An 18,278-nucleotide genomic window follows, 5' to 3' on the forward strand; every position below is an offset into this window, starting at 1 on the left:
CTCTAGTCACTTCATATTTCAAGGATTTATTTAAAAACATGTAATGAGGTTGACTTTTGCTATCAAACATATCTGCAATTTAACTACTTTTTACTATCCGTGGAACGTCAACGTTTCATAAAACAAAAAGTTAAATTATTAAAACTTTCGTGAGTCATTATTAAATTATTTATTAATACGGTTAATATTTGGGTGAGTGTGGAGGGTTCGCGATAACGTCCCACCTGTGACTGAATCTGTTATTACTGTAATCGCGAACCCACCATACTCAACCTGATGAAGAACCTCCGCAAAGTCCAAAATTAGTCAGTACCGACACCGACAATAACGTGAGTAAAACCGTATTAATAAATAAATAAAAAGTTATAAAATATCATATTTAAATGAAATATTCATTAAGATAACTTGATTTGCTAATAAAATAAAACAAAGAAATAGATTTTAATATTTTTATTTGATTACAGAGTAACACATAAGTGTATTAATTTCGTTGTAGGTTGAAGTTAAGTTGAATACGATGCCTATAAATTATGTTTGTCGATAATAATTATTTATTTTCTAATATCTTCAATTACCTCGATCAATCTTTTTTGTGAGGAACAAACAATTACAATTATTGTAGTTAAGTGAAACACAATATGGTTTTGAATAGCAATAAACAATTTTATTAAAATGAATTATATTATAATGAATTATTGAACTTCATAACGATCGAATATCCATGTGTAATAAAGCTATAGGTACCATTATGAACGTTAAGGATATTAAAGCGAATAGGTTCGTTAGTCACGCTTGTTAGGACTCCTATGATATTGGAGTGAGTGATCTTGAAGAACGTGCACTTCCTTTAAATCTATACTATACCTTTATATTGTGGTCCTCCGAGGATAAAGTCCTATTAGCTATTGCTAATAATTAAAAGCAATAACCATTCAGAGAAATAGATACCGAAACATATTATAGGAAAAAACTACAAATACGTGCAACTTGTATTTCCTCACGTTTTCAATCTGTTTTATTGATTGTATAAATTCTAATTTACTATTTTATTGTTACAGGTAATCAATATGATGATCATAAAATATCAACGTGGTGAGGCATATAATTATGGAATATCAAAAAATTGTAAGGAGGCACAAGTACTCAATATGAGGTTGCGATACAATAATTTAGCTGTCGCCCAAGAAAAATTATTTTGCTGTTTTTTTTTTGTAGGAAAAGGTTTGGTGGCCTAAATTGAAAGAATAAAAATTATGAGATTTAAAGATACATTGTAACCTCTTTATATAATAAACCCTGGTGTATTATGCGAATAAAAAGCCCCTCAGTTCATTAGTGTTTTTTTTATTGTTACAACTATTCTGTTTATTCAAAAGGTATCTTTGGCGATACGTGGGCAAAGAGAAATAGCACATTGTTTATTTAACTGCACTACTTTGGGACCTTCAACCTTAGAGCATACTCCTTAAAGGCCAGAAACGCATCTCCTGACTTCATATTGCGGATGTCCTTGAGTTTCCTCATCACTTTCCATTACGCCAGCCTTTTTTCCGCTTTCCCTCTCATATATAAAACCACCAATGTTAGCACATCAAATTCACGTCAAATTTTCACTGTCTGTATAACAATAAAATAATAATTGTAACCTTACTAGATTTAAATTTACCATTACATTCTTTTGCTCATTCGTAAAATTGCTGCTATTTAAAAGTTGTTAAAAAGCAGTTGTTCGAAACTTCAACGGAACACGCAATGCAATTTTTCGATCTAACAAATTACACATACAACCTGTAATAAAGAGCAGCAGTAACAAATTTATACACCCGCAACGTAATAGCCATCGCTTAAACTAAAACTAGTGAAATGTATAAATTCATAAGCATTCCGCTTGTGTTATCGATTGTTATGTCTTGAACGTTTACGATATTAACCTTTCGATATCACCTTTTTTTACAACAAGCAAATGAGGCAGTACACATTCTTAGCGATTAATATGAACTATACTTAAACAATTACTTATGATTAATAACTACTTAAAATTTACAAATTCTTAGACCGCTATGAACAAAGACATCCACCAGGGAGGACTCGACAGCCACGATTTTAGTTTTTCTCTTGATGGAATATTAGATGTGGGCTCTCGCTTAGGTTCTGGCATTTTAGAGTATTCCATTAAAGTTCCACAGTCAACTTTTGTTTTTAGCCGATGATCCCTTGTTATAATTTCTACTTCACATTTCATAGCATTCGGATTTGGTGGCGGACCCGTTAAAGCAAGAGGGTCTTTGAGTACTGACTCTGTCACACAAGTTGAATTTAATACAGTAGTTATAGTTGTTACGTTTGAAGTGTTCGATTTAGGTTCACTTGTTGTCGTTGGCATAGCGGTTGTAGATGTAAATGAAATATTTAAAGGCGTTGAAATAGTATAAACGGAAATAATCGCTGAACTCGTGTCATTTTTTGTTGATGTAGAATCAGTCATTTTTGTATTAATATTTGCATCTGTTGTTGAACTTGTCTCCGTTGATGTTGATATGTTTCCTGTTGGTGTAGATTCAAAATTTCCTTTTGTCACGTTTTGTATCAAAGGTGTTGAAGTTGTATTTATTGCTATATTTGTAAGCTCAGTTGTTGTTGCATTGCTCTGGGTATAAGTGTTGTTATCAGACACATTCAAGTTTAATGGTAGAACTGAAAGAGTTTCAGACTGGTTTAATGCTTTTGTTGAAACAGTTACTATAGGTATGGCTGTAGTTGTCGGTCCGGTGATTACAGTAGGCGAGACTGTAGAGCTAGAGGATGAGCTATCTGATTTTTCGTTAGTTGTTGTTGTATTATAACAGATAATTCTATCCACTTTTATTGATTCCTTTGGTAATTGCTTACTGCCGTCAGTGAACGTTGAAACTATCTCACAAGGAATCTTAAGAGTTTCTTCATTGTTATATTCTTTTATTCTTAGTAAACAATGAGCTTCGTCCTTCGGTTTATAACTATTCTGGTGGCTTTGAACATATCCAGGAGTATCATATCTTCGCCTATAATAATCATCATAATAATAATGTTCATGATAGTGGGAGTGAGAGCGTCCCAAGTTATATAATGTAAGTCCAGTCAATAAATCCCCATACCGACTTCCAGAACTTCTATACTCTGTTATGTATACATGTTGGGGCATTGTATAGTAACTTGGTACATGGTAATTACTACCATAATAGTTATTAACATACGTGGGACCAGTAGGATTATGAGAAGCCCCCATGTTGTTGCTATAATGCTTATTAGAATGAGATGTATGGCTAGGATGCCGGTATGATGATGCCCCATTCCCTGTTCCGGACGCTGCTAATCCTGTTGATGAAGGAGGGTAATATTTTGATCCATGACTAGAACCACTGGTTCCCGTTGAAATTGGATACTTACTTCCTGAATTAGATCCCGATAAACCAGTTGATGCAGGATATTTACTTCCTGAACCAGATCCAGATAGGCCAATCGATGTAGGGTATTTACTTCCAGAGCTAGAACCCGATAAGCCAGTTGATGCAGGATATTTACTTCCTGAACCAGATCCAGATAGGCCAATCGAAGCAGGATATTTACTTCCAGAGCTAGAACCCGATAATCCAGTTGATGCAGGATATTTACTTCCTGAACCAGATCCAGATAGGCCAATCGATGCAGGGTATTTGCTTCCAGAGCTAGAACCCGATAATCCAGTTGATGCAGGATATTTACTCCCTGACCCAGATCCAGATAGACCAGTTGATGCAGGGTATTTACTTCCAGAGCTTGAACCTGATAAGCCAGTAGATGCGGGATATTTACTTCCAGAATTACTGAATGGCCATGAACTTCCTGCTCCGGACAAACCGATGGATGATGGATATTTACTTGCTGAACCTAGAAAACAAAATTAAAATAAAATATCTAACAGACATAATATACAACTTCCTGTAATCAATGTACATTAAGGTAATTAAATTATGTTAGTAATAAGAAAAAAATATATATTTAACTGAGCAATGTCTTATGTTAAAAAAATTACTTTTCGTCTTTACTTTACTGTCGAAAGTATTACTTTTTATTTTATTTCTTCCAGATTTATTTAATTATCTTTGAAAAAAGTTTATTCTGTTGCTGGAGTTATACAATATTATATCTACACATATAATAATAAAATCGTTACAAAGTTCAAAATGTATATTGATATTTTTTTAAAAGAATACTTGTTGTGTGTCTTACAAACAAAACCGAATTGTGTGTGCTAAAGACAAAAACATATTGAATAGCTGTTTTGCTGTTTCATAACATAGTGCAGACGTGGTGATGAACAGCAGCTAGTATTGAAAAAAATAACAACATTATTGCATTACTAGCTCATGCCCACGACTTCGTCCGCGGAGATGAAGGCTTTTTAAAAATAATAAACAAGTTTGGAATTGAAGATTATCTCATGTTCCTATTATAACATATAATATAAATCTTATTTCGAGGAAGATTTCTATGGAAAACTAAGCCACATATACGTGGATTTTAGTTGTTCACAAATCCCGCTGGAATCATGGATTTTCCCGGGACAAAATGTAGCCTATGTCCTTTCCAAAGCTCTAGTCTATCGCTGTACCAAATTTTATCAAATCAGTTCAGTAGCTTCGGCGTAAAAGCATAACAAACAAACTTACATTCACATTTATAATATTAGTAGGGATTATAGGTACCTGATGAAGAACCAGATAATCCTGAGGACGATGAAGGGTAGCTATAGCTTGGTTTGCTTGCACTTGAACCCCATCCCCAACTCGAACCCGATGACTTCCCAGAACTTCCCCAGCTCGATCCCGAAGACTTCCCTGAGCTGCCCCATCCCCAACTAGATCCTGATGATGATGATCTTCCAGAACTGGAACCCCATCTTGAACCCGAACTCGATCTTGAACCACTACTACGCCATTTGCCGCTCACATGTACAACGATTAGAATTAAAAATAAGCACAATAAATATTTCTTAGCCATTATACACACATGACCGCGGTCGACTCCGTAAGCAAACTGGTTGAGAGAGGATAATGTGGTGACGCGTTATAATTCCGAGAACTGATAGGCGGGTCAGAGATGAGGTAAATATTGATAGTTGCGGCCATACGCAGAAATACGACTTGTGACAAATGATAAGGGTCTTTCGAGCAAATAGCTGCATTTAACATTCACTATTAGTTTTTAATTGGAGTAATATTTATTATATAAATAAAAAGTGTGTGTGTAGGTCATACTTCTTTGGCCTAACGAAGCAAAAATCATTAAAATGATTCCTCGTGCTATTTTAGGTTTTAAGAAAGAACAATAATTTTGTTTAAAATCTTGCAAATATGGCTTTGACAAATATTAAATAATGAATACGGCTGTAGCCCATACATTCCAAAACTAACAATAATCGTAACTAGAATTAAATTAATTAATTAGATTGTATAAAATGAATACACAGTTATTTTTATACTCTTTAGTGCATATTATATCTATTGTTTTGGAATAGTGTATTTGAAGTCGGTTGTTTTTCTGTTATTTATTTTTGTTATTTATCATTATTTTTATGTGCTATTTTACTTTCATTATTCTGATCTTTTTGTTTATGCATATCTAAGCATGAATTAATGTCACTATCTGGCCATTCTCTCTATACTACAATCTGTGAGTCCGGTAACCGGTTAGAGCAGCGTGAATCTATTACCTTGCCGTAACGGTTTTATAACTCGCACAGGAGGTAAAGATTTTGTCATGTATGTACTCTCGATAAACCAGTGGGAGGCTCCTTTGCACAGGATGCCAGCTAGATTATGGGTACCAAAACGGCGCCTATTTCTACCGTGAAGCAGTAATGTGTAAACATTACTGTGTTTCGGTCTATAGCTAATGAAATTACTGGGCAAATGAGTCCCACTCAGAACTTTTCGAGAACCCTGAGCAGCGCTGCATTGTAATGGGCAGGGCGTATCAATTACCATCAGCTGAACCTCCTGCTCGTCTCGTCCCTTATTTTCATAAAAAAATACATATTTTAATTTTATGCTTGTTAGACTTGTAATTTTATGTTACTTAAAACACAATTTCATTACATTTCATTTCAATATGGTACGTAAATCAAAATATCATATTATGCTCGAATTTATTATTATGTTCGAACTAATTTGGATACATTAATTACATATATGTTTGTATTGTTTAACGGAAAAAAAACGGGTTGCACTCCGGGAGTGCCGGCAGAAGTGAAAACTTGAACATTAGCGTGTGCATTATTGAATACTTTGGAATGCTAAGGGAATAATTTTGCACGAATTGCCTTATTGACTAGTATAAAAGTACTAGTAGTTAAATACAATATTCATTTATTGCGCAATCGTGCACAATAATAACAATATATATTACAAAAAAATTGAACACTTCAGAACTATTACAATTATTTTACATTAAAAAGTTTATCTCTTAGAAAAATGAACTTTCATACGTAATTTCAACGTGTGTCTTACGAATTTTCGATCAGGTCACGTGTCTTGACGCGAGTTTAACATTTTATACCCAACCCAAGAAAAGTGCTCAGCGCCGCTTAAAATGTTTTCTCTTCAAGAAGTTGTTCTGCTTCTTAGATACTTAAATTGTTAGCAAACCTTAGCAAAAATGATTAGGCTTAAATTTGTGACAAAAATACAGCTAGCCAAGAACTAAAAGAAAAGAAAAAATAATAATGTTAATGAAGTAACCTAAAATTAACAGTTACTAACAACTATTGTTTTATTAGAACTTTTAACAGAAGCGGAAATTAGAATAATTACTCTAAAAATAACTTGTTTCTTATTATTATGAGTACTAAGGATTACTTTATGAATTTCGTATGATACTTTGTTTATTCGCCTACAATTTCAATTTGATCCGTTGAATAAACAATACATTTGGGAAGAAACAGAAAGTAATATGCTCGATATTATTATTTGCTAACATAGATGTACGATATAATATGTCTGTTTTTTTTTAAATAAATATATAATTAAGTTTCTAGCGTGAAGCAGTAATGTGTAAACATTACTATGTTTCGGTCTGAAGGGCGCCGTAGCTAGTGAAATTACTGGGCAAAAAGACTTATTATTTTATGTCTCAAGGTGACGAGCGCTATTGTATTGCCGCACAGAATTTTTGGGTTTTTCAAGAATCCTGAGCGGCACTGCATTGAAATGGGCAGTCAATTACCATCAGCTGAACGTCCTGCACGTCTCGTCCCTAACTGTCATAAAAAAATTACGTGAGTAACCGATACTCCTTAGGGGCAATCAAACTAACAGCATATCCCCACCTCAAAAGGCCAGCAATGCGCCTTATAACCTCCATCCATCATCTATGAATTCCATCAGATATGCCACGTGTCCGTGGTGAATATTTGTATAAAATACATTAGAAATATATTTACTTACCATAGAGAGTGAAATTACATAAGACTTGCTAAATTTTATGAATCTACAAAAATTCGTAAAGGGGTTATAACATGGGGAGATGAACAGATAACTATTAACCCATTTTTAAGTCAAATAACAACAAAATTCCTTAGCTTACTAAATATAATACTTAACAAGTTTAAGTGGTCTGTGGCGGTCAGTCTAAAACAATGTATCTTCTTATAGCCTTCTTTGTCAAAGAAGATTTAAGGCTGAGTCTATTAATATGGGTACTGTACGAATAATTTATAATTATTAATACGGGTACTGGACAAACAATTTATTATTAGGCTGTTGCTATTCGTCCGGCAACTGGACGAATGAATTTAATTAGTCGTCCGATATACCACTACTATTACAACGTAATACACAGTTTTCAAGAAAAAATAAAATAAAAGTCCACCCTCACCCCTCCCTAATTTGCTAATGGGGGGAAACGCCTGCAATTTGGTTCTGGCACTCGCCGGCTGCTGCCGTGGCACGCTACGCTCGACTCGTGCGTTGTTTTAACTGTTCTAACATAACCTAACCTAACCAATTTTTATAAATCATAGTGATAGAGATTTGGTCCATGTTTATATTGCTACTAATCTTATTACAATACACAATTTTCAAGAAAATAACCAAAATAAAATTACAACCTCTGAACGGGTAAACACGTAAATAAAACACAGATCATACATTTGAATAGGTAATTAAAAAATCAGACAAATGTGTTATGATAAGTTTTTTAATACATAAAAAAGGAATCATAAAATTAAAAAAAAAAACACTTTCCGAACTTTGTACGAATAAATATAATTTATTCGTCCAGTACCCGTACAAATAGCCAATGCGAAGATTTAATGTATTTCTTAAATTTGTACTTAGTGAGTACATGACGATTCATTTTCGAATTCGAGCGTTTGAATCACAAAAATTGCCTCTTCACAAAATATTATTTGATGATTTTTTTGAATTATCTTTCTGTTAGTAAGTCTTTTGTGAGTCGATGTATATGCTTTTACAACAAGATCCCAGAACATGTGCAAAACAAATGTATTTCGAAATGCAAAAGATATATTGAAGAATATATACAAGATCAATGACTTTCTTAGTGATACTACAGATCGGGAATAGAGCGACCACCCTCAGGTTATTAAATAATAAGTTTTGTTGTACCATATTACATTGCAACCATATTTTTTATAAAAAGCTCGCTGAGTTTCTTGCGCCCGTTCTTCTCAGGTCTAAGGAAAATTATTTTTGGAATGGGTGGTAGTTTTTGGCTTACAATAAGTTATTTCATATCCTATTTTGAATAGAAATATGTAAATTTGAATTTGATATATTCTCTCTACATGAGCACACCACCTCCAATTTTTATTCTCAAAATCCTTCTCAAATACAGTTCTTTATTTCTGATTATAATTAATTATAGAACATATATAAAATAGAGTCAAGTTCGATCATTTTCTTTTGTTATTTGCATAGAATCGTGATTCAAACTTTATTCAAATTATATATAAAATATATTTGATTGAACATTTCAGTAGACCTAAGTCTCGTGTTCCACTATACAATTGGAAGCTATAATTAAATCTGGAAGATAGCTCTGTTTTCAATTTACTCTTACATATAGAGTATGAAGTATATTATTTAATAATCTTTTAAGATAAGTAAATCAAAAAGAAGTTACTTATAAATACTTTTAATAATCTATTCGATTTTTTCAAGAATAATATTAAGAACAACAAAACTGCTGTTTCATGGCTAATGTTTGTAAGAAGTTAAAGTTATAATTTTATATTAACTATTCAACTAACCAAAAGCGCCAAACAGTTCATTTCATGATAGAACCTATTACCCAAATCTAAATTCAGAGGCTAATCAGAACCTACATCATATTTTGCTCAAAATACTCAGGTACTTCTATATCCTTCACGACCGCTGATACCGAAAATTGCGATGAAAAATATTTGGCATCGACAGTACGTTGACTTCCTAGAGGTATTGAAGCCCAGTTGAACAAAACAGACCAGTGATCCATATATAAACCGCGCTCTTAGATGGTTTCACTTTGGTAGGCGTTGGTTTGTACTAAAATATTCAAACTGTCAATTGAAGCTTCCTTTCTGGATCATATCGATAAATCCTACATTCTTCACCGACCCTAAAGCACGCCGCACGCCGAGACATTCCATCTTGAAATTTGTCACTCATGTCATGGAACCATGCAACATGGGTTTGGCTTCTGTTTTTTCTGCAAAACTCCTCCTCACATATGGATGCTCTTGTAGAATTTCATGAACTGTAACACTTCCCGATTCAATCTGAAGTTGATATATAATTCGCGTATTTTTTCGTAACTACCGTCAGGAAACGGACGACGACCTCTTCCTTCTTCCCTCAAAGTTGGTTTACTGCGGTTAATGTATTATACCAGTGGTACACGGCTACTTTAGGTGGATCTTTATCATTAAATGCTATATGAATGAGCAAACACAATATACATAATATACAACTTCGAATTAATGTTATAATTTTTCTCTTATTTTACTTCCAATAATTTTTACTGATTCTACTAAACTCGAAGATATCATCGAAATCATACGCGAAGCTATCGCTGGATTTGTAGTTTAAGCCGGTTACACAAAACAGATAAAATCACTAACAAGCAGGGTAAAGGTAAGAATTCAATGAAGCAGAATGAAGCCATAACGAAATTTTCGAATTAATATTTGATTTTTCTTTTCGTGATTATTTTAAAGTTAGAAAATATACTTTTGAATTCAAAATATTAGTGATTTTATTAAATTATTGTTATTGCGTTTTGTAAATGGTTCAGAAGTTTACGTTTGAATAGTTAATAGATATTAATTATATTTATTTACTATTTAAATATACACTGAATAAATAGCATAATATTACTTATAGTATATTTTTATATAAAATCGTAATAAAGACATTTAAATGTATTTTTTAAAGAATTCTTGCTGTGTGTTCTTCCTAAGATACCAAAAACAAAAAACCGGCCAAGTGCGAGTCGGACATACTATTAACAAGATCGTTCAAACCAATTTGCGGTTGAAGTTTGCTTGGTAATGTATATCATATATTTTTTTTAGTTTTATCATTATCTTATTTTAGAAGTTACAGGGGGGGGGGGAATACATTTTCCCACTTTGGAAGGCTCTCGCGCAAACTATTCAGTTAAGAAAAAAATGATTACAAACCTCAATATAATTTTTGAAGACCTAACCATAATATGCACGTATGGGTTTGATGAAAAAAAATATTTTTTTTCTATTTTCGTGTAATGTGGTTGACATACATCTACATACAGTTTCAACCGTATAGTTCTTATAGTTTCGGAAAAAAGTGGCTGTGTCATACGGACGGGCAGACAGACAGACATGACGAATCTATAAGGGTTCCGTTTTTTGCCATTTGGCTACGGAACCCTTAAAGCAAAGGGAGACTTCTTAGGAGTGACTCTCGTTCCAGAGATTGGCGACTCAACATCTGCTGAGGAAAGCTCGTGCAGAGGTGAAACACATGTCGAATCGGTTGATGCTCTATGATGATTAATATTGACACACTTTTACACAAATTATCTTGCCCCAAACTAGGTATTGCCTGTGCTATGGGTACAAGACAACGATATATTTAATACAGAATGCTTACTTATACATAAATAAATACATATAAATATCCATAACTCGGACACAAACTTCCATATTCATCATATAAATGATGCACCTACCGGGATTCGAAGCCGGGACGTCTAGCTTAGTAGTCAGGGCTACTAACCATTCGGCTATATCGAACGTCAATATATGCTAGTTTATGTTTAAACTTTTAATCTTTGATACTAAAAAGTTAATAATACTTAAAAGTCACTTAAAAGTTGTAACTGGCATTAATTTTACTATTGATATTATAACCAGTTGGAGGCTCATTGGCACAGGATGCCGGCTAGATTATGGGCACCACAGCGGAAGTTTTTGGAATTTTCAAAAATCCTGAGCGATACTACAATGTAATGGGCAGGGCGTATATATTACCATCAGATGAACGTCCTGCTCGTCTCGTCCCTTATTGTATATATATATATATTGTATATATAAAAATTACATAGTGTGTATTTATACCTCAATTATGAATTGTGGTTGTTGAGTTGAATCTATATTTTCAAAGCCACCCTCTGTCTTTCTCTTGCGCGAATCACGCATGAGCTAACACGTCAAAAAGCTAACCGTCTAACTTTCTGCTCTTAAATGCGGTGCTTCTGAAAATGCCGAGATCAAGCACTACCTGCAACATGATGTACGCTACCTTCAACTAAACCCCGTAAATAATATTTGTATGTAAATAATTTCTGTCGAACATTTAGTTACAATAAAGACACATGTACACCATAGTGAAATAATTTCAGTCTCCATTAACTCTGATGCTTAGAAGCAAGAGACAGTGAGTGGCGGGATTCATTTATCATCTCCTTTGCTACTCTTGGGAAACATAACATGATTGTTGTAACTGTTTAGTTTCATCCGTGTTCCTATCAATGATTATAGTTTTACGTTCAACATAAATCGTTTATGAACTATACTATCACATATCATAGTTTTATTTTAGACATTATCGGCCTTACAAATAATCTTAGTATATCACATCAAATCATTTATTAATAACACCATTGTTACAAGTCAAAGGAAAAATAAGTTAATTAAAAATTATCATTATCATTTTAGATAGGTATGGAAGTACCTAACTCACAATAATTCATTATTATGTAATTGTTGTCATGTTATGTAAAGAAAATAAATATTTTTTACGTATTGTAAAATAAGTATTCTTATTAAGTGTTACTTAGGTCATATAACTGGCATCTTGTAAAACTCCTCCACTGAGTAAAACGTATGTTCGACAAGCCACTTTCGAAGTTGTGTCTTAAACACCGCTGTGGAAGTTGCATCTTTCTTGATCGAGTTTGGCAGCCTGTTATACACAGATGGACCCATTATGTATCTCTCCGATTTTCGCAGCTTATGGGTCTGGCGTGATCAGTAAGTGTGCGAGATTGTTGCTGCGTAAATATCTGGATGTATTAACACCTTTCTGTCGGAAGAGGTTTATATTATTATACGTGTACAGTGCTATTTGATAAATCAGCTCGCAAGGTAGAGTCATGATTTATAGTTCTCTAAACAGCTCTCTACAAGTAACATTGTCCGAGATGCAAAATGTTGCTAACTATATTGCTGACAACACTGTCAGTACAATGATCATTCTGAAGTTTTCTGAATGTCAAGCAGCCTTGCAAATAAACGCGGGAAACGTTATACATCCCAATAAACCAATCACACAGATAAGCAAAAGGTCTGCTTGGAAACATTTTGCATATTTTTGGTTTGTTCTAGGTTATAACTTTATATCAAGTTCATATGTATGTCCGTATGAGTATTGATACACATATATAAGAAATAATAGCCTTGAAGCTCAGCCAAGCACAGTTATTTTCTTCTATTGACTTCACTTGATGGTTCAAGTTCTATTTCAAAAAGCATTGAATGAATGAATGAATAAATGAATGAAGACTTAATTGCAAGCAAACTAAAGTTACATTTTTAACTTATGATTCAACTTAATATACTAAATGATTATAATTATATTTTGTCGATCAATCCTTTTGAAATCATCTTCCCATCGTATCTTTTGTCTCCCTTTATTTCTATTTCTATATATTGGATACCACTCTATAATGTATTTTGTCCATTTATCTTGTTTGCTTCTTTTCAAAAATGATACTGCCTCGTTGCTTGAAAGTATAGTAATAACATAATTGCTACTATACAAAATAACTAAAATTTATGAAAGAGGTGGGACTCGAAACCGACCTCTCAGGTTCCGTCCTAGCCAACCGTTCGAATAAGCATTTATAGTAAATTTTGAAATATCATGTTCAACTCTCAGATTGTGGCTCCATCTACAGGCTCTACTTCAAAGCTGATAACCTGCTCAACCCCAATAATTGCATATTTAATTTGTATAATTATTCCCAGAGGGATAAGAGTGAATATCATTTTAAAATTACAAATTGTTTAGATAACTGCTACTTATACGTGGACAAATTAATAACGCATTATGGACACACATAACGTTGGCTGAATGCCCCGGCTCAGAGTCGTGATAAGTCAACGAACCAAGACGAGGCATAAGGGACTACGCGCACTTATTCAGCTCCATTCGCGTTTCGCTGAACGATTTTGGTCACACTTATACAGCTCTGCTTCTATCAGCCGCGTACGGCGTCGTAAGAATGAGAATAATAACTTTGAATCACGTCTGCACTCTTTAATCTTTGCGTGCATAATGATTACGTCAAATCAATGCAGGAACAATACAGGTCGCAACTTGTCGACGAGGAGTCACGAACCATCCCTGTAAAGAGCTGTTCCGCCGCATTCGACGGCGAACAGCGCTGTACGCGGCGGAACAGCGCCGAACGCGTTCGCATAATAAAAACACATTTATCCTCATTTTATGCTGGTTTGCCGCGAAAGCAGAATGGACGCGGAAAGCTGAATCGACGCGTACACGTCTCCATACAAAATTGTTGTTTTCTATGGACAAAAGCTGAAAAGAGCTGAATAAGTGCGCGTAGTCCCTAATGCGTCATCGCAAACCATGAGATAGCAAAAAATCTCATTAGTAACACCACACTTTCGAACGACATGCCACAAATCCTAATTTCTAATTCCAAATCATCCCCATCTTCTGGAGGTATGGTGTTCCTCCACAGTGCGGTTTTTGAGGAAATTTCTTCCACGTCCAACAAAGCTGTGGAAAGCTTCCTTGTGCGATATTTCCGTGACGATACAACATGGGTACCTTCAAAAAAAGGCGCGTACACCTTCCTCAATTATATTACCCCAGGAGGGTACCGTCTCTACCAGAGTCGGAGAATCCCTCCCCGAGCACTCTAGCTCGGGCTGCCATTTGTATTCTGGGGAGGGCACAGTACCGCGCATGACCAAGGACAAACGAGGCAGTAACACCACGGCACCCCGCTCCACACTCAACGTGGACTTTTGCAATATCAGGGGAATTCACTCCAACTTAAACGCCGTCCACCACCACCTTGAGACGGCGAAGCCGGCCTTGTGTTTCCTTACGGAGACGCAGATATCTCGACCTAGTGATACGTCATATTTAACGTACCCCGGGTACAAAATTGAGCACAATTTTTTGCCTCATGCCGGGGTATGTGAGTACGTTAGGGAGGATATCTGCTGTCGCCGTCTCGGCAATTTTGAGGGTAGGGACCTGTCCACTCTCTGGCTCCGCGTAGATTTAGAGGACCGCGTCCGCATCTATGTGTGTGTCTACAGGTCCCATAGTTGTAACGCAGAAACCGATCATCTCATGGGCTGCGTTCAAACGGCAATTGACGACGTGCTTGCACAGATCCCCTCCGCTGAAATCGTAGTCTTGGGTGATTTCAACGGGCACAATGCCGAATGGCTTGGATCACGTACCACAGACTACGCAGGGCGATCTGTGCATAATTTTGCATTGGCGTACGATCTGTCCCAATTGGTTGAATCGCCAACGCGGCTCCCGGATGTGGATAGCCACATGCCGTCCTTATTAGATCTTCTGCTGACTACACATCCCGATGGTTACCAGGTCATTGTCGATGCCCCTCTCGGAACGTCCGACCATTGCCTGGTCAGGAGTGTAGTGCCTATACGACGCCCACGTCGCAGACCACCAGCAACCCGCCGCGTTTGGCACTACAAGTCAGCAGATTGGGATAGGATGCGTTCCTTTTTTGCATCCTACACTTGGAGCAGGGTTTGTTTCCCTTCGGATGATCCTAGTGCCTGCGCCGTTGCAGTAGCCGATGTGATACTACAGGGCATGGATATTTTTAAACCAAGCTCTGTAGTACCGATCGGTGGCAGATCACAGCCCTGGTTCGATACGTCAGTTAAAGCAGCATCTGACTACAAAAAACAGGCGTATCGAACTTGGGTTGCGGCGCTGGGCACAAAGGATCCGAACTGCATAGTTCTTAAGAGGAAATACAACCGTGCTTCCAGATTTTTTAAGCGGCAAATCGCCCGTGCAAAGTCAAAACACGTCGTCAAAATCGGCGAGCAGCTTTCCAGTTACCCGACCGGAACACGCAAGTTCTGGTCGTTGTTGAAAGCTGCTCTTGGTAACTTCAGCCAGCCGTCCATGTCGCCGTTGCACATGAGGAATGACACCCTGGCCCATACGGCAAAAGAGAAAGCCGATCTCCTGTGCGCTCTTTTCGCCTCCATTTTGACTCTTGACGACAATGGAAAAACACCGCCGACCATCCCGCGGTGTCAGAGCTCTATGCCTGAAGTACAGTTCAGACAGAAAACTGTTAGGCGAGCTCTGTTTTCGTAGGACGTCAGGAAGTCGAGCGGGCCGGATGGCATTTCTCCAATCGTGCTTAGAACGTGTGCCACTGAGTTGACGCCGGTGCTAACGCGTTTATTCCGGCACTCTTATTCCAAAGGCGTAGTCCCTGACTCATGGAAGTCAGCCCTTGTCCATCCGATCCAAGAAAAAGGAGACAGTTCAGATCCGGCAAACTACAGGCCTATTGCTTTATCCCTGCTCTCCAAAATTATGGAGAGCATAATTAGCCGTCAGCTCTTGGTATACCTAGAGGGTCACCAGTTGATCAACGACCGACAAAACGGGTTTCGCCATGGTCGGTCGGCAGGTGATCTTCTGGTATACCTAACACAGAGATGGGCTGCGGCTATTGAAAGCAAGGGGGAAGGCCTGGCAGTTAGCCTGGATATAGCGAAGGCCTTTGATCGTGTATGGCATAAGGCGCTCCTTTCTAAACTTCCATCATTTGGGCTTCCCGAGAGCTTGTGCAAGTGGACCTCTAACTTCCTCACTGGGCGCAGCATACAGGTCATTGTCGACGGACATTGCTCGAACCCGAAGCCCGTGAATGCTAGAGTGCCCCAAGGCTGTGTGCTATCTCCTACGCTGTTTCTTCTGCATATCAATGATATGTTTGACACCTCTAACATTCATTGCTATGCAGATGACAGCACTGGTGATGCCGTATACACGGGCCATGCACGTCTCTCTCGGGAAATCGTCGACCAGTACCGGGAGAAACTTGTGTCTTCTATCGAGTCCTCTCTTGAGAAGGTCGCGGAATGGGGTAAATTGAACCTTGTCCAATTTAACCCCCAGAAGACTCAAGTTTGCGCGTTTACCACTAAAAAAACCCCATTTGTCGCATCACCGCTCTTCGACAACACTTCCCGAAAAGCCTCGCCTAGTATCGGAATACTGGGTCTCGAAATCTCGAGCGATTGCTAATTCCGTGGCCATCTGGAGGGCAAAGCCAAACTGGCTTCAAAGAAACTGGGCGTCATAAATAGAGCACGGCAATACTTCAAGCCGGCCCACATTCTAGCGCTGTACGAAGCGCAGGTCCGGCCACACATGGAGTATTGCTGTCATCTCTGGTCTGGCGCACCCCAGTATCAGCTCGATCCATTTGACCGCGTGCAACGCAGAGCAGCTCGAATTGTCGGGGACCCAGTACTCTGTGAACGGCTGGATCACTTGACGTTGCGTAGAGACGTCGCTTCATTGTGTGTCTTCTACCGCATTTATCACGGGGAGTGTTCCGAAGAGCTGTTTTACCTAATTCCTGCCGCCGAATTCCACCTTCGCACGACACGCCACAAGTAAGGATATCATCCTCACCATCTGGTTGTGTGGCGGTCCTCCACAGTGCGGTTTACAAGGAGCTTTCTTCCACGTACTACAAAGCTGTGGAATGAACTTCCTTGTGCGGTGTTTCCGGGACGATACGACATGGGTACCTTCAAAAAAAGCGCGTACACCTTCCTTAAAGGCCGGCAACGCTCCTGTGATTCCTCTGGTGTTGCAAGAGAGTATGGGCGGCGGTGATCACTTAACAACAGGTGACCCGTACGCTCGTTTGTCCTCCTATTCCATAAAAAAAAATATGTTTAGTTAACGGTACTTGGAGTTACGATGCGAGATCGAATCAGAAATTAGGAGATTCGTGAATGAACCAAAGTCACTGACATAGCCCAAATGATTGCGAAACTGAAGTGGCACTGGGCAGGGCCCATAGATTGACGGACAGGTGGCTGTTGGGGGAGTTAAGTCCGCAAATGGCGACGAACTGTTGGTAGACCCCCAAGATGGACAGACGATCGGGTCAAGATCACCGGAATACGTTGCATGAGGGCAATGCAGGACCGATCGTCGTGAAGATCTTTGGGGGAGGCCTTTGTCCAGCAGTGGACGTTATCCGGCTGATTATGATGATGTACAGATTTTCTGTCTCAGTCAGATCGTAAGCCAGCGTCCTATATAGCTTGAAAGCATTCCAATCAAATCTCATATGCCGAAGAATCGCAAACAACGTGTTGAGCAAAGGAAAAGGAAAGGAAAGGGAAAGTTCATTATTACTACAGTTATCGCTCTGTACGTAAATAATGAAATATGTTATCTTTCCCTTGAACAATAATTGATTTATATATAATTCCTTAACAAAAGAGAAACATAAATTTTGAGATTCTCTGTTATAGTTGATATTATCTTTCTTCTTTATGTCTCTAGATATCCCAAAACATTAAATTCGACTATTTAAAAAAATACGGAGTGCACTCCGGCAGTGACAGAAGTGAAAACTTATTTTGGCGCGTTAGACATTTTTAGATGGGTACTGGGGTTATTGGGTTATGAATGCATTTTATTTATGAATTT

At 37.3% G+C, this 18,278-nt stretch overlaps 2 protein-coding genes across 2 annotated transcripts in view; one reads left to right on the forward strand and one right to left on the reverse strand.

Annotated features, from left to right (window-relative positions):
• LOC126969156 (nephrin-like) overlaps positions 1-18,278 on the forward strand; it is a 570,056-nt gene that overhangs the window by 299,782 nt on the left and 251,996 nt on the right. The window lies entirely within an intron of this gene.
• LOC126969090 (mucin-5AC-like) lies at positions 436-5,043 on the reverse strand. Its single transcript, XM_050814391.1, has 2 exons — positions 4,725-5,043; positions 436-3,906 (listed from the first exon to the last, which is right to left on the reverse strand). The coding sequence occupies exons 1-2, from the start codon at positions 5,017-5,019 to the stop codon at positions 2,051-2,053; spliced, it is 2,151 nt and encodes a 716-aa protein (XP_050670348.1). The 5' UTR covers positions 5,020-5,043; the 3' UTR covers positions 436-2,050.

Source organism: Leptidea sinapis, chromosome 17, assembly GCF_905404315.1.
Source record: "Leptidea sinapis chromosome 17, ilLepSina1.1, whole genome shotgun sequence".
NCBI lineage: Eukaryota > Metazoa > Arthropoda > Insecta > Lepidoptera > Pieridae > Leptidea > Leptidea sinapis.

What these genes read in the sequence shown, in the direction of transcription:
- LOC126969090 (XM_050814391.1), bottom strand. Translation starts at nt 5,019, where the DNA reads ATGGCTAAGAAATATTTATTGTGCTTATTTTTAATTCTAATCGTTGTA. An exon ending in ATTATCTGGTTCTTCATCAG is followed by an intron (nt 3,907 to 4,724) that starts GTACCTATAATC and finishes TTTGTTTTCTAG; the next exon opens with GTTCAGCAAGTAAATATCCA.